Raw genomic sequence first — 20,757 nt, 5'->3', positions numbered from 1 at the left:
AGAATCCGAAGGCTTTATAAACACAAAGGGCAAGCTTATCACTGAATACATACTGAGTTTTTGAAATTTGAGTAAACAATTTTTATCTTTGGTACACTTTGGCCTGCTGATAGAAATAAAAACAAAACCCGTCACTTTAGTATTGATTAATTCCTAAGTTTCTGTGAATATTCCAACTAAAAAAATAACTCTCACTTCTTGAGCAATAGTGGTCTTAGTGGCATATTAGTAACAGTGCAAGCTGTCAGATTTTCAAAGGGGTAGCTGGGGTTCATGATCTCAACAAATAATTAAAAAGAATATCTCACATGTCAAAATCTACCATCATATGAGCAAAACAAAGAAGTGCTCTCTTTCTTAGTGTTGTTCCCAAAAGATGCCAGGGAAAAGGCCAGAATTAGAGGTATTAGGGTATAGGAAGCCGGTCTTATCTTAGATAATAATAGAGATATCCCAACTCTCCTGCCAGAGCCCTATTCTCCAAAGCAGAAATAAAAATACTCCCAAAGGATATGGAAGGTAAATAAAACAGTAGACAGGAACCCACCAAGTCAAGAAAAGAAACTGCTCACACACGGCAGAGGAAAGTCCCTTGGCTGCATATCAGCTGTTTCCTTCCTGACACATCCATTCCCAATGAGGCGCTGGTAGCCAGAGCCTGCTTTGCCCATTCTCACTTAGGTGAGGAAACGTGTCAGCAATTAACACTATGAATATTTGAAAGTGTCTAGAAATTCACAGAAATGAACAAAACTTCAAGATTTGAAAGATATTTGAGGAAACCAACAGTAAAACAAACATAAAACTTAAAATCAGAAAACTTAACCCTGAAGAAGTTAACTTAGAGAAAAAACAATGTTAAAATAATTATAAAAGCATCGGGTTAAGTTAGCTATATAAAAAGAACAATTTATTAGAAAAAAAGAAATGTTCTTGGTAATTAAAACTAGGATTGCAAAAATATTTTTTAAAGAAAACAGGCATCCTGAGTAACAAATTATATTTAGCTACAGTTCAATTTATTTAGCAGGAAGATACAAACAAGAGTTTACCAAGAATAGATTTCAAATAATAATCATGACAACTATAAACTAAATTAAGTGGTATGAAAAATAGTTCTAGAAGTTTTAGTAAATTTCTGGTAAGAGTTTCAAGAAGAGAGAAAAGTAATCAAACAAATAAGCCAAATAACTGAATTAAGAAAACACTTGGATCCACAAAGTTCTAAGCAGGATTAAAATAAAAAGACCCAATCCATAGATTGACATCAGCAAGATGGATGACTAGAGTTACAGGGCCTTCATGCCTCCCACAGAAATGGACCAGAACAATGAATAAACAACTGTCTTAACTAGAGTGACTGAAGAAGTATGCTGGAGAGCACCAGGGGGCAGCAAAATCCCTGTGGAGCATGGAAGCCCAGGATAGCAACACAGAGAGAAGAGCAAGATATCCTGCTTCTGCTACACTGTCTTCTCCACCAGGATCAGTTCAAAGTCAGGGGATATTTCTTCTTACAGGCACTAAAATAGACTGAAAATGAAGGGATGGGGAAAGATATACCATGCAAACAGAAACCAAAAACAAGCAGGAGTAGCCATACTTATATCAAGTAAAATAAACTTTAAGACTGTAAAAAGAGACAAAGAAGGTAACTATACAATGTGATAAAGGTATCAATTCAACAAGAGGACATAAAAATTATAAATATATATGCATCCAACCAGATCACCCAGATATTTAAAGCAACTATTATTGGACCTAACAGGAGAGAAGGACTGAAATGCAATAATAGAAGGGGACTTTGACACCCACTTTCAATAATAGACAGATCATCTAGACAAAAAAAAAAAAAAAAAATTAACAAAGAAACACAAGATTTAAACTGCACTATAGACCAAATAGACCTAACAAATATTTACAGAACATTCTACAACAGCTGCAAAATACACATTCCTCTCAATGGCCCATGGAATATTCTCCAGGATAAATCATATCTTAGTCCACTGTCCTAGTCTGTTTGTTTTGCTATAAAGGAATACCTGAGGCTGGATAATTTATAAAGAAGAGAATTCTTTGGCTCATAGGTCTTCAGGCTGTACAAGAAACATGGTGCCAGCATGTGTTTCTGGTGAGTACCTCAGACTGCTTCCACTCATGTTGAAAGGGGAAGGGCAGCCAGTGTGTGCAAAGATCACATGGTGAGAGAGGAAGCAGAAGAGAGAGGGAGAAGGTACTAGGCTCTTTTTAACAACCAGCTCCGATAGGAATTAATAGAGCAAAAATTCACTCATTACCGCAAGAATGACACCAAGCCATTCATGAGGGACCCACCCTCATGACCCAAACACTTCCTATTAGTCCCAGCCTCCAACATTGGGGTTCAAATTTCAACATGAGATTTGGTGGACAAACATCTAAACTATAGTAGCCACAAAACAAGTTTTAGCACATTTAAGAAGATAGAGATCATATAAAGCACCATTTCTGACCACAATGGTATAAAACTAGAAATCAACAACAAAAAAAAACTTTGAAAACTTTACAAATCCATGGACATTAGACAATATGTTCCTGTACAACCAATGGGCCAATGAAGAAGTCAAAAAAGAATTAAAATTTTTCTTGAGAAAAACATGAATGGAAACACATCATACCAAAACTTATGGGGCACAGAAAAAGTAGTTCTAAGAAGAACATTGATATTAATAAATACCTACATCTAAATGGAAAAAGATTTCTAATGAATGACCTAACAATGAAACTAAAGTAACTATAAAAACAAGAACAAAATAAAACCAAAATTAGTGTAAGGAAGGAAATAATAGATTAGAGAAGCAATACATAAAATAGAACCCCCCAAAATTCAAAAGACCAACAAAACAAATGGTTTCTATAAAGATAAAGAAAATTGATAAAACTTTAGCTATTAATAGAATAAGTAGAAAAAAGTGAGAAGACTCAAATAAATAAAATTAGAAATGGAGACATTACAACTGACACCACAGAAATACAAAGGATCTATTATGAACAACTATATGTTAACAAATTTTATAACATAGAAAATATGAATAAATCCATGGACACATACAACTTACCAACATTAAATTATGAAAAATAGAAAATTTAAACAGACAAAAAAAAAAAAACTAGTGAGGAAATTGAATCAGTATAAAAACTCTTTCATTTAAGAAAAGCCCAGAACCTGATGACTTTACTGCTGAATTCCACCAAATATTTAAAGAAGAACTAATACCAATTCTTCTCAAACTATTCCAGAAAATTGAAGAGGAAAGAATATTTTGAAACTCATTTTACAAGGCCAGCATTATTCTGATTACAAAACCAGACAAGAACACAACAAAAAAAGAAAACTATAAGACAATATCCCTGATGAACTTATATGCAAAAATGCCCAATAAAATACTAGAAAACTAAATCCCATACCATACTGAAAAGATTATTCATTATGATCAAGTTGGATTCATCCCAGGGATGCAAGGATTTTTTAACATAGGCAAAACAATAAATGTGATATAACACATTAACAGAAAGACATACAAAAACCATATAATATTTTCAATAGACACAGAAAAAACATTTGACAACATTCAATATCCCCTCCCTGATAAAAACTCCCAAAAAAATAGTATACAAGGTCTATACCTCAACATAATAAAAGCCATAAATGACAAACTCACAGTTAACATCGCAGTAAATGGAGAAAATAAGAGCAGTAACAAGACAAGGATAGCACTTTTACCACTTCTATTCAACATAGTACTAGAAGTCCTAGACAGAGCAATCATGCAAGAGAAAGAAATAAAAGGTATCCAAACTGGAAAAGAGAAAGTCAAATTGTCCTGTTTGTATATGACATAATCTTATATATAGAAAACCCTAAAGACTTCACCAAAAAAAACCTTTCAGAACTAATAAACAAATTCCATAAAGTTGCAAGATACAAAATCAGTATGCAAAAATCAGATGTGTTTATTTACACTAATAGTGAACTGTCTGAAAAAGAAATCAAAATATCAATTTCATTTACAATAGCTATCCCAAAATAAGATGCCTAGGAACAAACTTACCCAAAGAGGTGAAAGATCTCTACACTGAAAACTATAAAAGATTGATGAAAAAAATTGAAGAGGACACAAATAAATGGAAAGATATCCCATGCTCATGAATTGGAAGAATTAATATTGTTAAAAAGTCCACACTACTCAAAGTTATCTACAGATTTAACACAATCTCTATCAAACAAAATACCAATGACATTCTTCACAGAAAGAAAAAAATCCTAAAATTCGTATGGAACCACAAAAAAACCCAAATAGCCAATGCAATCTTGAGCAAAAAGAACAAAGCTAGGGGCATCACTACCTGAATTCAAAATATACTACAAAGTTTTATAACCAAAATATCATGATACTGGCATAAATATAGATATATAGACCAATGGAACAGGATAGAAAGCCCAGAAATAAATTCATACACCTACTGCCAGGTGATTTTTGACAAAGGTGCCAGAACACACATTGGGGGAAAGACAATCTCTTCAATAAATGATACTGGGAAAATTGGATATATACATGCAAAAGAATGAGACTAGACCCTCACCATATACAAAAACCAACTCAAAAATGTGTTAAAGACTTAAATGTAAAACCTGGAACTATGAAACCATTAGAAGAAAACATAGGAGAAATGCTTTACAACATAGGGTTGGGCAAGGATTTTTTAAATAAGACCTCAAAAGTGCAGAGAACAAATGCACAATTAGACAAATGAGATTACATCAAACTAAAAAGATTTTGCACAGTAAAAGAAACTACTAACAGAGTGAAGTGTGAACTTGTAGAATGGGAGCAAATACTTGAAACTATACATCTGACAAGGGGTCAATATCCAGAATTATATAGATATAGATATATAGATTATATAGATAGATATAAACAATTACAACATAAAATTTTGTAACTAAACGTTTAAAGTATATCACCTAAAATTTAATACCTTTCCTTTTGGTAGAGGAAAAACAAAGTAAAATAAAGGAAACTTGATCAATCCGCCTAAGGACAATATAAGAACATGAGCTCTAAAAAATCAGACAAAAATCAGCAGATGAGGGACTATGATGTCTCATTTCCTGAAAAGATTGGATAGGCATTTAAAAAAGAGTACCTCCTGAATACACTACCCAATAACTAGTATGGACCAAATAATATGAAGGCAAAAGGTAAATTCTGAATGTCAAAAATTAAGTGCAAAATTAAGTGAAGATCGTTTAATCTTCAAAAACAACTTTGTATTAAGAATAGCAATATTTATGGATGAGTTACCCAAAGAAGATTCAGATACCTCCCTGCCCAGTTCATAAAATGTTAAGCTGGAATTTGAGCCTAGGAGGACAGCTGACACATCACATCCGCCAATTATAATTTAAGAAAAGAAACAATGTAGAAAAGAAGACAATGTAAGAAAAGAAACAATGTAGATGCCCATACAACAGCAGGCCAAAGGAGAAAAGGAGAAGGAGATCCCAGATTAGGGGCCATGCACATGTATAGCCCAACACGGACTCCCAGGGTTGCTTAGTCTTCTACACTGCTGTGATGAACTGGGCTCAGTCTTGCAGCAGAAAAGGGCAATCTCAGAGGAAGTAGCAGGAAGGTCCCGAGAGTCAAGAGCTTCCCTCCACAGCTTCTGTCACTACAGAAAAACAAGGCTAAAAACAGACAGCAGGTACGTCAGCTTAAAAAGGAGGGTGGGGATCTGACCAGTTCATAAACACCTCAGTCCTGAAAGACCACTAAGTCCAGATTCCACAAACAAAAACACATGATACATTTAGATCAGGATCTAGGGATATAGATATCTATATCTTTATATATATCTTTATATCTATCGTATCTTTATATCACTTCTCCAAAAGAACCTAATGTAAACATAGTCTTTTGTAAAGCCTAATAGATTTTTAAATAAAATACCTAGAATTTGAAAGCTCTTTTTAAAAAGAAAATAAATTGCTTTCCTTAATTCAAAAATATTCTTTTTATTTGTAGAGTTCAATGAAGCTTGAAACATACTTATGTGAATATTTTATTATTTGAATCTGAAAATCAACCCATGAGACAGGTAGGCATTTTTTATCCATTTTACAGATGAGAAAAATGAGAATCAGAACTGAAGTGACTCATCAAAATTTCCACTGCTAAGGCAGGGTAAAGATGCCAACTCTGGTTTTACAACTTACGAACTTTGCATTAGGAAGAATTTCAATTCAATAACACTCCACAAATATTTGTTGAGTCATTATTATAAAATCACGCAATCTTACTTTGACCTTAGAGGATTCGTTTAAAATTAAACAGTTACGGAGTCAACAGTTTTATCATGGATAAACAAAAATAAGAGTTCAGAAAAGTTTGTCTGTCCCTTTGTAATCTTTAGAATTTGTGGCAACCAGGGTTTAAAGAATTCATTTATTCCAAAGAAATGCAGTTCTTAGCTGTCCAGTTCCTTATGTTTTCTCAGGATATTTCTGGTCCTGGAAGAAGAGCAGATTTTAAAATAAGTGTGTGTGTGTGTGTGTGTGTGTGTGTGTGTGTGTGTGTGTATACACACACATAACAATTATAATATTATTTTCTCCCTCCTGCCACTTCCCCCCCCAACCCACCACCTCTTCTTCAGAGCAATTCTTTTGCCTAAAAAACTTGTGTCTTGGCTTGACTTATGTGACCTTTCTGGGGGTGCATCTGCCCAGCCCTTTTACTTTTCCTAGAAGGAAGAAAGCATAGAAATAAATGAGCTGGAATAGATCTTAGAAAACATCTAACGAGATTGCTTACTTCCTTGTTTTAGCAGCAATAATGTAAAACGGCTCAGAGGCATGAACCTTTGCATATAGTCACACAGTGATAGTTGAAGGGTCTTTTGTTTCCTCAAATATCAAATTTCTTTTTATCACCTAAGTCTGAAAAAAAATTTAAACATAGCATTTAAGGTAGGAAACACTTGCTTTTAAATTTTAACTCTCTTATGCAAAACATGGACTGTCTGAAGGTTATGGAACGTCTTGATCATCTGTTGTGGGGAAGAAATCTCTGTCCAGTGCCAGGGAAAGCAAAGGGTCAGGGAGCAGTGGTGTTTTCCCTGAAACCCTCAGTCTGGGCTCAAGAAGAAACTAGGCGATGAATTTAAGACACACTCTCTTGCCCTTTACTCTGGTTGACCATGAAAATCCTTAATGAAGAATATATGGGAATATTAGAGTGCAGGACCTTACTTTCAAAGTACCCTGGCCAGGATTTCTGAGTAGGTACATCTGTTTCTTCTCCAAAGAAACAGAACCAATGGGATGTATAGAAATATTATGAGAAGAGGTTTATTATGGGAATTGCCTCACACAATAATGGAGGCTGAGAAGTGTCACAATATACCACCTTCAAGCTAGAGAACTAGGAAAGCCAGTGACATAATTCAGTTTGAGTACAAAGGCCTTAGAACAAGGAGTTCCAAAACATGTGTACCCCTGTAAAATTCTGAAATTAAAAAAAAAGAAAAAGAAAAAGGAGTTCCAATGTCCAAAGTCAGGAAAAGATGGAAGCTCTGGCTCAGGCACTTGATGGATTGGATAAATATCCAATCCACATCAGTGAGTGCAGATCTTCTTTATTCCCTACTAATTCAAATGCTGATCTGTTTTGGAAATACCCTCAAAGAGACACCCAGTAATAATGGGGCTTTTTAGTTTGTTTGTTTGTTTGTTTATTTGTTTGTCTGTCTGCTTTTTGAGATGGGGGCAGTCTCACTATATTGCCCAGGCTGGTCTCAAATTCCTGGGCTCAAGCAACCCTCTTGCCTCAGCCTTTAGAGTAGCTGGGATCACAGGCAGGCACCACAGCATCCAGCTTGAAGTAATGTTTTGTTTTGTTTTGTTTTTTTGAGACAGAGTCTCACTCTGTTGCCCAGGCATCAGCCTAGCTTATAGCAACCTCAAACTCCCAGGCCCAGGCGATCCTCCTGCCTCAGCGTCCCGAGTAGCTGGGACTACAGGCATGTGCCACCATGCCTGGCTGATTTTTTCTATATATTTTTAGTTGTCCAGCCAATTTCTTTTTATTTTTTTTAGTAGAGACGGGGTCTCGCTCTTGCTCAGGCTGGTCTCTAACTCCTGAGCTCAAACAATCCACCTGCCTCGGCCTCCCAGAGTGCTAAGATTACAGGGGTGAGCCACCATACCCAGCCTGAAGTAATGTTTTACCAGCTATCTGGGCATCCCTTAGACGAGTCAAGTTGGCATAAAATTAACCATCACAATAGGTATAGGACAAGCATAAGCACATGTTAAAAGTAGACTGTAAGAGGTGGGCGCAGTGGCTCATGCCTGTAATCCTAGCACTCTGGGAGGCGGAGGCAGGTGGACCGCTCAAGATCAGGAGTTCGAAACCAGCCTGAGCAAGAGCAAGACCCCATCTCTACTAAAAATAGAAAGAAATTAATTGGCCAACTAAAATATATAGAAAAATTAGCCAGGCATGGTGGTGCATGCCTGTAGTCCCAGCTACTCAGGAGGCTGAGGCAGAAGGATTGCTTAAGCCCAGGAGTTTGAGGTTGCTGTGAGCTAGGCTGATGCCATGGCACTCAAGCCCAGGCAACAGAGTGAAATTCTGTCTCAAAAAAAAAAAAAAAGTAGACTGTAAGTAAATAACACATGCATCAGGAGGGAGAAACTTCTCAGGACCAGACCACAGACTGCATCTATCAGTCATTCTCACTTACCTGGGCATCTACCTGAGAACATGGCTGCTAATGCCTGTACAACAGTCCTCCCATCTACGTCCAAACCTTCAACCACTGGCCATGAGACTAAAATTCACATTCTGCCTACTCCTGTTATCTTAATTACCATAAAGATCTCTTCACTCCTGAGTGAAAGTGATTTCATAACTTCAAAGTAAATTGATGTAGAATTACAAAAGTGGGAATAAAAATGACAAATTAGCAGGCCGGGCACGGTGGCTCACGCCTGTAATCCTAGCTCTTGGGAGGCCGAGACGGGCGGATTGCTCAAGGTCAGGAGTTCAAAACCAGCCTGAGCAAGAGCGAGACCCCGTCTCTACTATAAATAGAAAGAAATTAATCGGCCAACTGATATATATATAAAAAATTAGCCGGGCATGGTGGCACATGCCTGTAGTCCCAGCTACTCAGGAGGCTGAGGCAGAAGGATCGCTCGAGCCCAGGAGTTTGAGGTTGCTGTAAGCTAGGCTGACGCCACGGCACTCACTCTAGCCTGGGCAACAAAGCGAGACTCTGTCTCAAAAAAAAAAAAATAAAATAAAAAATAAATGACAAATTAGCAGCCAATACTGTATTTGGCATGAATATATAATTCTGAGGGAATCTATATTAGTTAAGTAAAGGAGTGAAGACAAGGGACCTAATATTTCCTATAATCTTAAAATTCCCATTAAATTATTTGCAGTTTAGTTATGAAAAATCAATATTGTCTTACTTTTTAATTAAATGCTTTATTTTAAGATAATTGTATTATATTCATATGCAGCTATCGAAACAAATACAAAGAAATCTCTACCCACAAGCTACAGAATTGCAGAAAATATCTGCAAACCACATATCTAACAAAGGACTATTGTCTTGAAGTCTCTTCTAGATAGTAGTTAAAAAAAAAACTCTCAAAACCCAACAGTAAAATAACAATCTAATTAGGAAATGGGCAATAGACATGAGTAGGCATTTCGCTAAAGAGTACGTACAGATTTGGCAAATAAGCACATGAAAAAACATTCAACAATGTTAGCCATTACGGAAATGCAAATTAAAGCCATAATGAGAAATCTATTAGAATGGCTAAAATAAAAAGAGTACAATGCCTAATGCTGAAGATGATGAAACTGAATTACTCATATATTGCTGGTGGAAATGTAAAATGGTGCAATGACTGTATTACTGTTCCTACTGCTCTTAGACTGGGTAATTTATCAACAATAGAAATGTATTGCTTTCAGTTCTAGAGGTTGGAAGCAGTGACTGCATAGCAGTGACTCTGCAAAAACAGTTTGGCAGTATTCTAAAACACTAAACATGCAACTCTCATACAGCCTAGTAATTACACTCCTGGTCATTTATCTCACAAAAATGAAAAATTAAGTTTACACAGAAACCTGTATAGGAATGCTCATAACAGGTTTATTTGTAACAGCTAAAACCTGGAAACATCCTAGATGTTCTTCAGTGAGTGAATGGTAAACAAATTGTGGTACATCCATTCCATACTCAACAAAGAAAATAAACTACTGATATAGGCAACAACGTTAATGAATCACAAAAAATATGATGAATGAAAAAGAGTATCCAAGAAGTTAAGTACTGTATGATTCCATTTACATAATGTTTTTGAAATGACAAAATGATAGGACTGGAAAACAACTTAGTGGTTGCTTGGGGTTAAGAATCAGGGAGGGAGGGAAGTGGGTGTAGCTGTGTGGGGAATCCTAGCTGTGATGGAATTGCTCTGTATCTTCACTGTATCAATTCCAATATCCTGGCTGTGATATTGTACTATAATTTTGCAAGATGTTACTATTAGGAGGACCCGGGAAAAGGGTACATGAAAATAAACCAGGCACAGTGGTTCATACCTGTAATCCCAGCAATTTGAGAGGCTGAGGAGGGAAGACCACTTGAGCCCAGGAGTTCGAGGCTGCAGTGAGTTATGATTGCACCAGTGCACTCCAGCCTGGGCGACAGAGCAAGAATCTGTCTCTAAAAAAAATGAAAAAGGGAGGCCCAGAGTGTTAAATAACCTGCCCAGGGTCACACAGGCAGAAAATAGCCTAACTTCACTCTACACACAGTGATTTCCAGCCCAGAGTAAATGGGCCACTGGGGCTCAGAAAACAGTATCCCAAAATGAAGGCCTCAGAAACAAAAGCTTTTCTCTGACCTTCTCCTTTCCTCCTGTCCCTCAGTCCCATTCTTCTCCAAGGCTAGCCATAGGAACAAGAGTCACACTTCCCCAAGGCGAATCAGAAAAACTAGAACCACTTTTCTCAAAAGCCAGTCATAAAACCTATAAATATTCTGTATGAAAACTGGCCATAAATAAGTTATCTGACCTATCTTGTTTGACTGTGGGTCCTAAGACGCCCACTCCAGACAGGACCCTGCCCACATTCAGAAGGAAGGAAGCAGCTCAGAGAGGCCGAGAAGAACACAGACAGGCCCTGCTGGGCGCCTCACTCAGTCTCTTAGCATTAGGTCATACCCTTTTGTCTAGTCATATTTCTACATAGCTATCCATACTTTGTTAAACATAAAATAAACAATTTCCCCTGTATCATTGGGTCTTCATTCTAAAGGCTCCCACGTATGCCTTTTCTCCAATTAACTGGCCTTTTGCAAGTTAATTTTTCAGTGAACTTTCAGGGGGCCAAGGGCCTTGACCCCTACAGGGCCACCTCCTAAAGGGTGGGTCTTGTCGCAGCCCTGATGGGGACGTGGGGAGGGGACTAGTGAAATTTAGGAAGCTCTCTCTGCTTCTGTCTTTCCATTCCCAACCCCTTCCACACAGTGTTTGCTGATCACAGAGGTGCTGCCCCACCTGCTCAGCCTTAAAGTTACTTTTTCCCTTGGTTTCCAAAGCCTCCAACTCTGCTTTTTTGGGGTGTTCTAAACTCCAGGCTTCACCTCCCAAGGATGGGGCTACAGAGAGATCAAGGCTCAGGACCACTTGACTGCACATCCTCTCACCCTGTCCCCCAGCCCATGTTCCTCTCAATTCTTTTGGGAGGAGCAGGATAGGGACTGCCCCAGGAAGGAAGGCCCAGTGGCTCAAAGAAGGTAACAACTTCAAGCCTGGCTCATGGCGAACCCTGCAGCCTGCTGGGTAGCAGAATCATGCAGGGTTCCAGGTGGCCGGGCAGGGCAGACAGGGAGGGAGGTGCCCAAGCATTGTCAGCGTCCCTGGAGAAAACCAGCCATCTCAGGCCAGGCTGCTGCCCTGTGGAGGGGCCCCGACAGGTGAGGCTGGGTGCAAAACCCTGCTTACTGCCTCTGGGTCAGGAGCAGGAGGAAGCTGGGCGTGGGACGGCAGTTATCTTCGGAAGCTCATTTCTACAGAAGACACCACGAGGGAGAGTGGGAGAGCCTAAAGTTTGAGTGTGACCATATCAAGAGGCAAATGGCGTGTGGTTAAAGAGCACCGAGGATGCCTGGGTTTGAATCTTGGCTCTGTCACTTACTAGCTCAAGCAAACAAATTAGCTTCTATGTCACTCAGTTGCCCAGTCTCTACAAGAGACAGTAATCCTACCTGCCTCCGGGTCAAAGAAAAGAAGGAAATGCATCAGTGTGCTCAAAGCCACTGACGCCTGGTGCAGGTGGTCAGCACGGTGGCCTGCTGTGAGGGAGGACCGTCCAGACCAAGCCAACCTTTCCTGTAACGAGTCAGATAGTCAGTATTGGAGGCTTTGTGGACCATACTGTCTCAGTGGCATGTTCTGCTTCTTCTTTTTCAGTCCTTTAAATATTTAAAACAATTCTTAGCTAAGGTCCTTACAAAACAGGCCAGTGACCAGAGTTGGCCTGCAGGTTGTAGTTTGCTGTCCCCATCATCTAGAAGGTTGTCCCGGGAGATCCAGATGTGCCCGGAGCAGGGGTGTTGGCAGGGAGACTCCCTGTACCTCACGGGGCTGGCCTCGGCACTCCAGTGGGAAGAGCCCTGGGTACGGGGGTACAGTAGACTCAGGGATGAGGAGCCAGGTTGGGCAGTGGGAGTCTGGCGGGCCTGCTGTGAGCTCTTGCACTGAGCCTGGCGCCCACCTGCTGGCATCATTGGCATCATAGTTTAATAATCACGCAAGACTGGAGGCTCTAAGGGCAGCAGCCGGTCTGTCCTTCACGAGGGGTGGTGCATTCATTCTCCCAACAAACATTTATAAAGGGTTAACTATAAACCAGGCTACTGTTGCAAGTCACGAACAAGACAGAGGGGACCAGGCTTTATACCTAGAAATTCCTAAATGGCAGGTGGTACATTTGTCAGACTCCTGCCTAAGAGTCACTGGATGCACTTGCCTGTGGGAATTCCTCAGCTTTCAGTTGTTCCTGGGGAAGTTCCCTCATTAGGCATTAGGAATAGGGAATCCTGGTGCTTTGCCTTTCTGAATTCTCCAAATCACAAGGTATTCCTGCTATAGTTCAGGGGAGAACAGTTCTCAAGTCGCTCGGGAGTATTGAATGGACATTTATTTTTCTCATACTTAAAGCACATAAATTTAGGATTGTTTCGTAGGAAGCCCCCTAAAAGGAGTTGATAGAGACCTAACCAAACATTCCTATCTGGGGCAAGGACAATGATCTCAGCCTCTGTAGGCAGCTGTGGTCCTCTGTCCCTCACAGGCTTCCAGGCTGCAGGGATCTGTAGGGGCCAAGGGAAAGCTTCCACTCTGCCCTCTGAAAATTTGCTGAAAATTAACTGACAAAAGGCAGATTATCAGGACAAATAGGCATATGAAATTTATTCAATGTGCATAGTACAGGAAATTGCAGAAGACTGGTTACCCAATAACCCAGTGAGGTCCAAATCCTTTTATGCCCTTCTTCATAGGGGAAAGGCAGATGGGGGTGTAGGAGTAAATGATTTTTAGGAGGAATGAATGTACCTGGAAAGCAGGCATTATCTTGTGAATGATTGATTCTGGAAATTAAATGGGACCAGAGAACAAATAATGGTTGGGACAAAGTTCGAAGTTCACCTGGGCTCTAGATATGGTATTTAATTTTCAGTCTCTTTCTCTGTGATATAAGTTTTAATCCTTTCTGGTTACTGAAGCTTCAGGGAAGAAATCAAAAGTAATTCTGTTCCTCTTTGGGGGGTCCAGTTTCTATGTAGATAAAGGAACTTCAGAGAACAGCTTCCTCCTGTGCTTTGGGAGAGACAGGATTGCAAGGCAACAGGGAAGGGAAAGTCAGAGAGAACTTGAGGTTGCTTCCTCAATTCAGCATGTCAAAGCACCGTATTTGGGGGTTTTCTGTGCCTCAACCAAATACTCCAGGCACTCTCCAAGGGCATTCCTTAAAACCACTTTGTGTATCCAGGTATGTGCTGAGTACATCTAATTCCAGAGAATTAGGGCCACCAGCATTATTCCCCAGGCCACCAAATAGCACTGTAAATGCATCAGGCTCAGAAAATCCTTGAATCAAACACCTGGCAACTGATGGGCACAGCCATTGTGAAGGGCAACTTTTATTTCTACCACATCTGCAGTTGCCTTCCTTCCCTTGTCTTGAACTTCTCTCTAAGTCATTCATAAAGGTTGGAATCAACGTCTTCCAAACTTCTGTTAATGTTGATATTTTGACCTTCTCACCTGAATCACAAATGTTCTTAATGGCATCTAGAATGGTGAATCCTTTCCAGAAGGTTTTTAAGTTACTTTGCCCAGCTTCATCAGAGGAAGCAGTGTCTATGACAGCTATAGCCTTAGGAAATGTATTTCTTGAGTAATAAAATGTGAAAATTGAGATTACTCCTTGATCCATAAGCTTCTGAATGGATGTCGTGTTAGCAAACAGGAAAATAACATTAATTTCCTTGTACTGCTCCATCAGAGCTCTTGGATAACCAGTTACATTGTCAATAAACAATAATATTTTGAAGGGAATCTTTTTTTATGAGCAGTAAGTCTCAATGGTGGGCTTAAAATATTCACTATTCTATAAGCAAATGTGCTGTCATCCAGGCTTTGCTATTCCATTTATAGAGCAGAGGCAGAGTAGATTCAGCATAATTCTTAAGGACCCTTAAGGATTTGGGGAATGGTCAATGAGCACTGGTTTCAATTTAAAGTCACTAGCTGCATTAGGCCCTAACAAGAGTGTCAGCCTGTCCTTTGAGGCTTTGAAGCCAAGCATTGACTTCTCTCTAGTTATTAAAATCCTACATGGCATCTTCTTTCAAGAGAAGGCTATTTGGTCTGTATTGAAAATCTGTTGTTTACTATAGCCTCCTTCATCAATGATCTCAGCTAGATCTTCTGAATAACTTGCTGCAGCTTCTACACTGGCACTTGCCGCTTCACCTTGCACTTTTATGTTATAGAGACATCTTTCCTTAAACCCCATGAACCAGCCTCTGCTAGCTCCACCTTTTCTTCTGTAGCTTCCTCTCCTCTCTCAGCCTTCAGAGAGTTAAGGGCTTTTGTCTTGGTCCATCTTCTGTTGTTTATAAGAGAATATCTGGATAAAGAACAGAAATTTATTTCTTACAGTTTGGGAGTCTGGGAAGTCCAAGGTCAAGCGGCTACATCTGGTGAGGACCCTTTTGCTGGCAGAACTTGGCAGAGTCCTGAGGTGGCGCAGGGCATCACAAGGCAAGGGGGCTGAGCATGCTAACATGCTAGCTCAGGTCTCTCTTCCTCTTATTATAAGGCTACTAGTTCCACTCCCAGAAGGATACATTAACACATTAACCAATTAATATATTAATTTGTGAATGAATTCATCCATTTGTGAAGGCAGAGACAACCTGTTCCAATGGCCTCTTAAAGGTCCCACCTCTCATACTGCCACACTGAGGATTAAATTTCAACATGAGTTTTGGAGGGCACAAATATTCAAACCATTGCCACCTTGCTCTGGACTGGGCTTTGCCTGAAGGGAATGTCGTGGTTAGCTTGATCTTCTATCCAGACCAGTAAAACTTTCTCCATGTCAGCAATAAGGCTATCTTGCTTTTTTATCAATCAAGTGTTCACTGGAGTAGCGCTTTTAATTTCCTTCCAGAACTTTTCCTTTGTATTAACAATTTGGCTGTTTGGTGCAAGAGGCCAAGCTCTCAACCTGTCTCAGCTTTCATGATGCCTTCCTCACTAAGCTTAATTATTGCTAGCTTTTGATTTAAAGTGAGAGACATGAGACCATTCCTTTCATTTGAACATAGGCATGCGCAGTCACCTGAAGCTCTTAGTGTTTGGCATTCACTGGAAGTGAGACATCCCGTGTGCAAGACCCACTCCTAAGAAATAATAGTGCTACTGAACAAGATAAATGTCAGATATTTGATAGGCACATTATCTGAGGAGAGAGATTGGAGAAAGTTCTAAGAAACTATTATCTATCCTTTTCCAACCAAACCCAAATCCCCGTTCTTACTGCATCTGTAAATGAGTCAGATTTGCTATGGTTCAGAGTTTTCATTTTATATTGATTTCTTAGAATTGCAAAGTTTAAGCCACCTTGCCTTTTACAAGCTTAGAAATAGATGAGGTTTAAAGTAAGGACTAATTAACTGCAAAAAAAAATTGAAAACTTTAACATGAAGAAATTTTCCATCTGAAAGGTTTCAGCTCTGGGTTTTGCAGCACTAGAATGGCTCATGTATCAACTACCCACAGTGCATTCTGGTCTCAGAGTCTGTGGCATGAAATCCCAGCACCGCTTGTCTAACTAAAATCCTTTTTTTTTTTTTTTGAGACAGAGTCTCACTCTGTAGCCTGGACTAGAGTGCATGACGTCAGCCTAGCTCACAGCAACCTCAAACTCCTGGACTCAAGTGATCCTGCTGCCTCAGCCTCCCAAGTAGCTGGGACTACAGGCATGCGCCACCATGCCCGGCTAATTTTTTCTATACATATTTTTAGTTGGTCAATTAATTTCTTTCTATTTTTAGTAGAGACGGGGTCTCGCTCAGGCTGGTTTCAAACTCCTGACCTTGAGCGATCCTCCCGCCTCAGCCTCCCAGAGTGGTAAGATTACAGGCGTGAGCCACCACACCCGGCCTAAAATCCTTATTCTTAGAGTAAGCATGAAGTTAGTAACTTTATCAATAAAGGTCATATACTATTACCCATGGTCGCAAATACTGCTCAAAGATATCTGCTCTTTTGGAGGAAGGAGGGTTGGTCGCAGTGTCCTGTCCACCTCTCATAACAATTGCTTAGTCTCAGCCTCTGGAAGGGTGGGATGACCACTGTTTGAGCAAATGACTCCATTACCAAATAGTCACCAGGAGATAATTTATGGTGACCTCAGAACTCCTCAACAGCCAGGGTTCCCAGTCTCTTCTGTGAGGAGGACACGCTGGTCACGTCCCTGAGCTCTCTGCTGCTGATGGCCACGTTCCCGAGCTTGCTGCCCTTCACACAGGAGGGCAGTTGCGATGGCGGCAACCAGCCTGGAGAGAGATTTATTGGGGAATGTTCTGAGGCCAACTGGTAAAGCTCCCCGTCTATATTCTTTGGGAAGTATTCATTTCCTCAATAAGCCTCAGAACAGGCAGGTGTAAAGAAAATACTATTTTATTAAAACAGAGCGAAGTATCTTATATTAGCATCAGAGAAGGATAACTTGGAGCAAGCTTCAAACAATTATAAGAACATGGCTTGTTCAGATGCCAGTTTTCTCACACCTGGGGGAAAGGCCTACAGATTTCAGAGAAACAGGAAACCCAAAATAAGAAGAGAAGAGGCCTCAGAAATCTCAGCAGGCTCGAGATGGGAAATAAGACACACAGGCCAAATGATAAACGACACCACTCTGCTTAGGAGGCTGTAAATTTATTGAGTAAAAACAAAATCAATGTCAGGCATCAAATTTGATCTGGTTCAGATTTGGCTGACGTCCATCTCAGCAGAGAACTGAGGTGAGGAACATACGCAGTGACGCTGGTAAGGGGACACTGGACAGAAGAGCGTCCCGTTAACTGTAAAAGCAGCATCACGCAGGCGGAGTAGTCAGTTAACCAAGGCATGAGCCCCAAGTTTAATGCACAGGGGTCAAACCAGGCAAGCACAGAACTTTCGAGAGAGAGGGCAGGAACAATCAGAGAACAAGCTGCAGCAGAGGCTGGCTGGGGAGCAGCGGTCGCTGCACATCTGCCGATCACTTGGGGAACACGGTGATCACATCGTAGCCCTCGGGGGGTGTGACCCGCTCCCGGGCGTGCTTTTCACAGTAGATTTGATCCTCCACAAAGAAATGGCCCTTCTGTTTCAGGTTGGTGCCGCAGTCGGTGCACACGTAACACTCAGGGTGGCGGTGGCGGTCCCGCAGCTTCACAAACATGCCACTGTAGGAGCAAGGGGGGAGAGGAGCTCCGTCAGTGACAAACGCCTGCAGGTGGCACCAGGGTTCTGCACCATCCTCCCGGGGCTGGGGTCTGGGGCTGCTCTGCAGAAACCCATCAAGGGTGGCCCGGCGCCTCCCACCTGGCCTGCAGTCATAGGGGCTTCTCATCCCCACCGTCCAGAGACGTTATTCTAGAATCCCCTCCTACCGCAGCAGGGCGGCCCTGCTGTTACTGGTTTTACACACTCAAAACCTAAGGGTTCCGCGGCAAAGGAGAACCTGCCTCCGGGACACAGGACCTACTCGGCCTCTCTGCTCCATTTTCCCAGGCAGGATTTGTCTCCTTCACACCCAAAATGTGCCACACCCAGCAATTCCCACATTTTCATGGTTCACCCAACTTGCAGGGCCCGCAAGGACGGCGGGAAGCAGATACTCACACAATCCCAGTGCCACATTTGTCACACATGGGCAACTTCTGAGCATTTCCAATCGATGCAGCCACTTTGGTGACAGGAGCTTTAACACTTCTGAATCCTGAGGGCTTGCTGGGATCCCCTGAAATGAGGAAAACACTCGTGTTGGCTGGGAAGGGCAGACTTGCGTAAGTATCCCAGAGCCACTTAAATATATGTTCAAGCAAGGTCATGGGCACTGCAGTCAAACAGATGTGACTCTGCTGTGTGATCCTGGGCAAGTTACCTAACCTTTCTGGTCCCCAGTTTCTTTTTCTATAAAACAGGAGATTATTTTTCCCTTTACTATTATATAAAAAGATTAATATACATACATAAAGCCCTCCTGCAATACCTAGCAACACAAATTACTTAGATGTAGAAAGAAACCAGATCACAAAAGGAACAAAATCATCACAGTACAGCAAGCTAGAGCTGAAATTCATCTACTACAGAGCAGAGGGGGGAGCCTCTCTACAGTCAGTTGGGTGCATATAAAACGAGCCCCTGGCTGCTGGATGCCGACCTGTTACAGCCCCGCTCATCACACCCCAGGTAACAAAGCCCCCAGTTGTGGCAGCTACTAATAATGCTAACTGTCTGTGCTTCCACGCCACTTATCTCTGTACCATGACATAGTCTAGCAGTGTTGCTGTGCTCATCAGCTATTTATACATGTCTCTCTCCCCAGACTGCGAATTACTCAAGCACTAGAATCTTGTTTTACATATTTTTTTATATGCCCCACAGAGCCTAGCACAGGGCTCAGCAAATAACGGAGGCTCCAAGAATGTACAGAAATGAATGATAAGATGCCGTGACAGGTGCATGACAGTCCCTACCTTAGTCCAATGTGCTTTAGCCCAGGAAGCTACAGACATCTCTACACCACTGGAGGATTGAAACAGCCACCTGGGAGCATCCCAGGCTCCAGGAGAGAGTTCATAAAATTCACAGACCAGGGCCTCTCCCATAGATCTGCTGAATGGCCATCTCCAGGGGCAGGATATTCTATCTTACACCCCTGGCTAACCCACTTCTTTCTTAGATTAAAGCAGCTGTTCTCAAACTTTATTGTGCCTCAGAACTTCCTGGAGAGTTTGCTAAACCACAGATTGTTCGGCTCTTCCCCCAGAGTTTCTGATCCAGAAGGACCAAGAATTTGCATGTCCAACAAGCTCCTAAGTGGTGCTGGTGCCGCTGGTCCAGGAACTACTTATTGGACCAAGAACAAGAGCAAAGAAAGGGCTCCCTGTGCAAGGCAAGGGGCAGGGGAGAGGGCCACCCCATAACTGCAGTCCTGCTGGGCGATCCTGGGGCTGGCCGATGAGGGCCCTGGCTCTCTTATCCTTTTAGAAAATGAGTCCCTGGATCTGACCAGTGCTACTGAACCGAAAATTGAGATGAAGGGGTATTCAGGATGCCCCTGGCTGGCATGGCTGGCTATATAGTTTGCCCACAATCATCCCTCCCCACCTTGCCAGGCTTCTCTCTGGTCAGTGTTTCTCCACTGGGAGTGATTTTGTCCCCTAGAGAACAGTTTTGGTTGTCACAACTGGAGGGGAGTGCCACTAGCATCTAGCAGGCAGAGGCCAGGGGTGCTGCTGGCCATCCCAAAATGCACAGGGCAGCCCACCACAGGGGCTCCTACAGCCCCAAATGTCACCAAAATGTCAATAGCTTCAAGGCTGAGAAACCCTGCTCTCAGGGGAGGAGACGACCCCATCCACAGACTTTGGCCAGTGGAATCTGAGCAGATGTGAGCTTTGTTCAGGCAAGAGCACTAAGTGCACTTGTGTGGTTTGGCCCCGTCCCCATGGAGCTTGTGCCCTGTGCCATGAACAACAAGCCGCAGAGAGAGCCTCTCCCTTCACTGGGCTCCCGGAATGAGAAGGCTGCGGGCGCCAGGCCCTTCCCTGCCAAGGCCGGCTGAGCCACAGCTGCCCAGCCGCCCCGTGGACACCAGGCGCCCACTGCTGACTGACAGTGCGAGACCTAGTCTGGGGCACTTGCTGGAAGCACGTGACTGCAGCCTGGACTGCCCAGAGCCCTCTGGTGCTGCACGTGGCACAGCCAGCCTCCCCCTCAGAGCCGGGACCCTCCTGCACGGGGGACCTGAGGCACACAGATGTCCCTCTGGCGACACAGGAGATGGGGCAGCGATTAGGAGGCTCCAGCGCTTTCCGTCGTGAGCTCTA

At 41.8% G+C, this 20,757-nt stretch overlaps 1 protein-coding gene across 1 annotated transcript in view; it reads right to left on the bottom strand.

The window, feature by feature from the left end:
* Window positions 1–17,577: 17,577 nt before the first annotated feature.
* The window catches only part of PDLIM1 (PDZ and LIM domain 1), a 42,515-nt gene continuing 39,335 nt past the window's right edge, over window positions 17,578–20,757 (bottom strand). The window contains exons 6-7 of the mRNA XM_012766511.2: window positions 18,545–18,662; window positions 17,578–18,105 (exon numbers count right to left, since the gene is read on the bottom strand). Of these exons, the coding sequence (XP_012621965.1) occupies window positions 17,919–18,105; window positions 18,545–18,662 (305 nt within the window). The 3' untranslated portion in view covers window positions 17,578–17,918. The remainder of the gene's footprint in view (window positions 18,106–18,544; window positions 18,663–20,757) is intronic.

The sequence above is a fragment of the Microcebus murinus genome, chromosome 14, assembly GCF_040939455.1.
Source record: "Microcebus murinus isolate Inina chromosome 14, M.murinus_Inina_mat1.0, whole genome shotgun sequence".
Classification (NCBI taxonomy): Eukaryota; Metazoa; Chordata; class Mammalia; order Primates; family Cheirogaleidae; genus Microcebus; species Microcebus murinus.
This window is presented reverse-complemented; position numbering and strand designations above follow the sequence as displayed.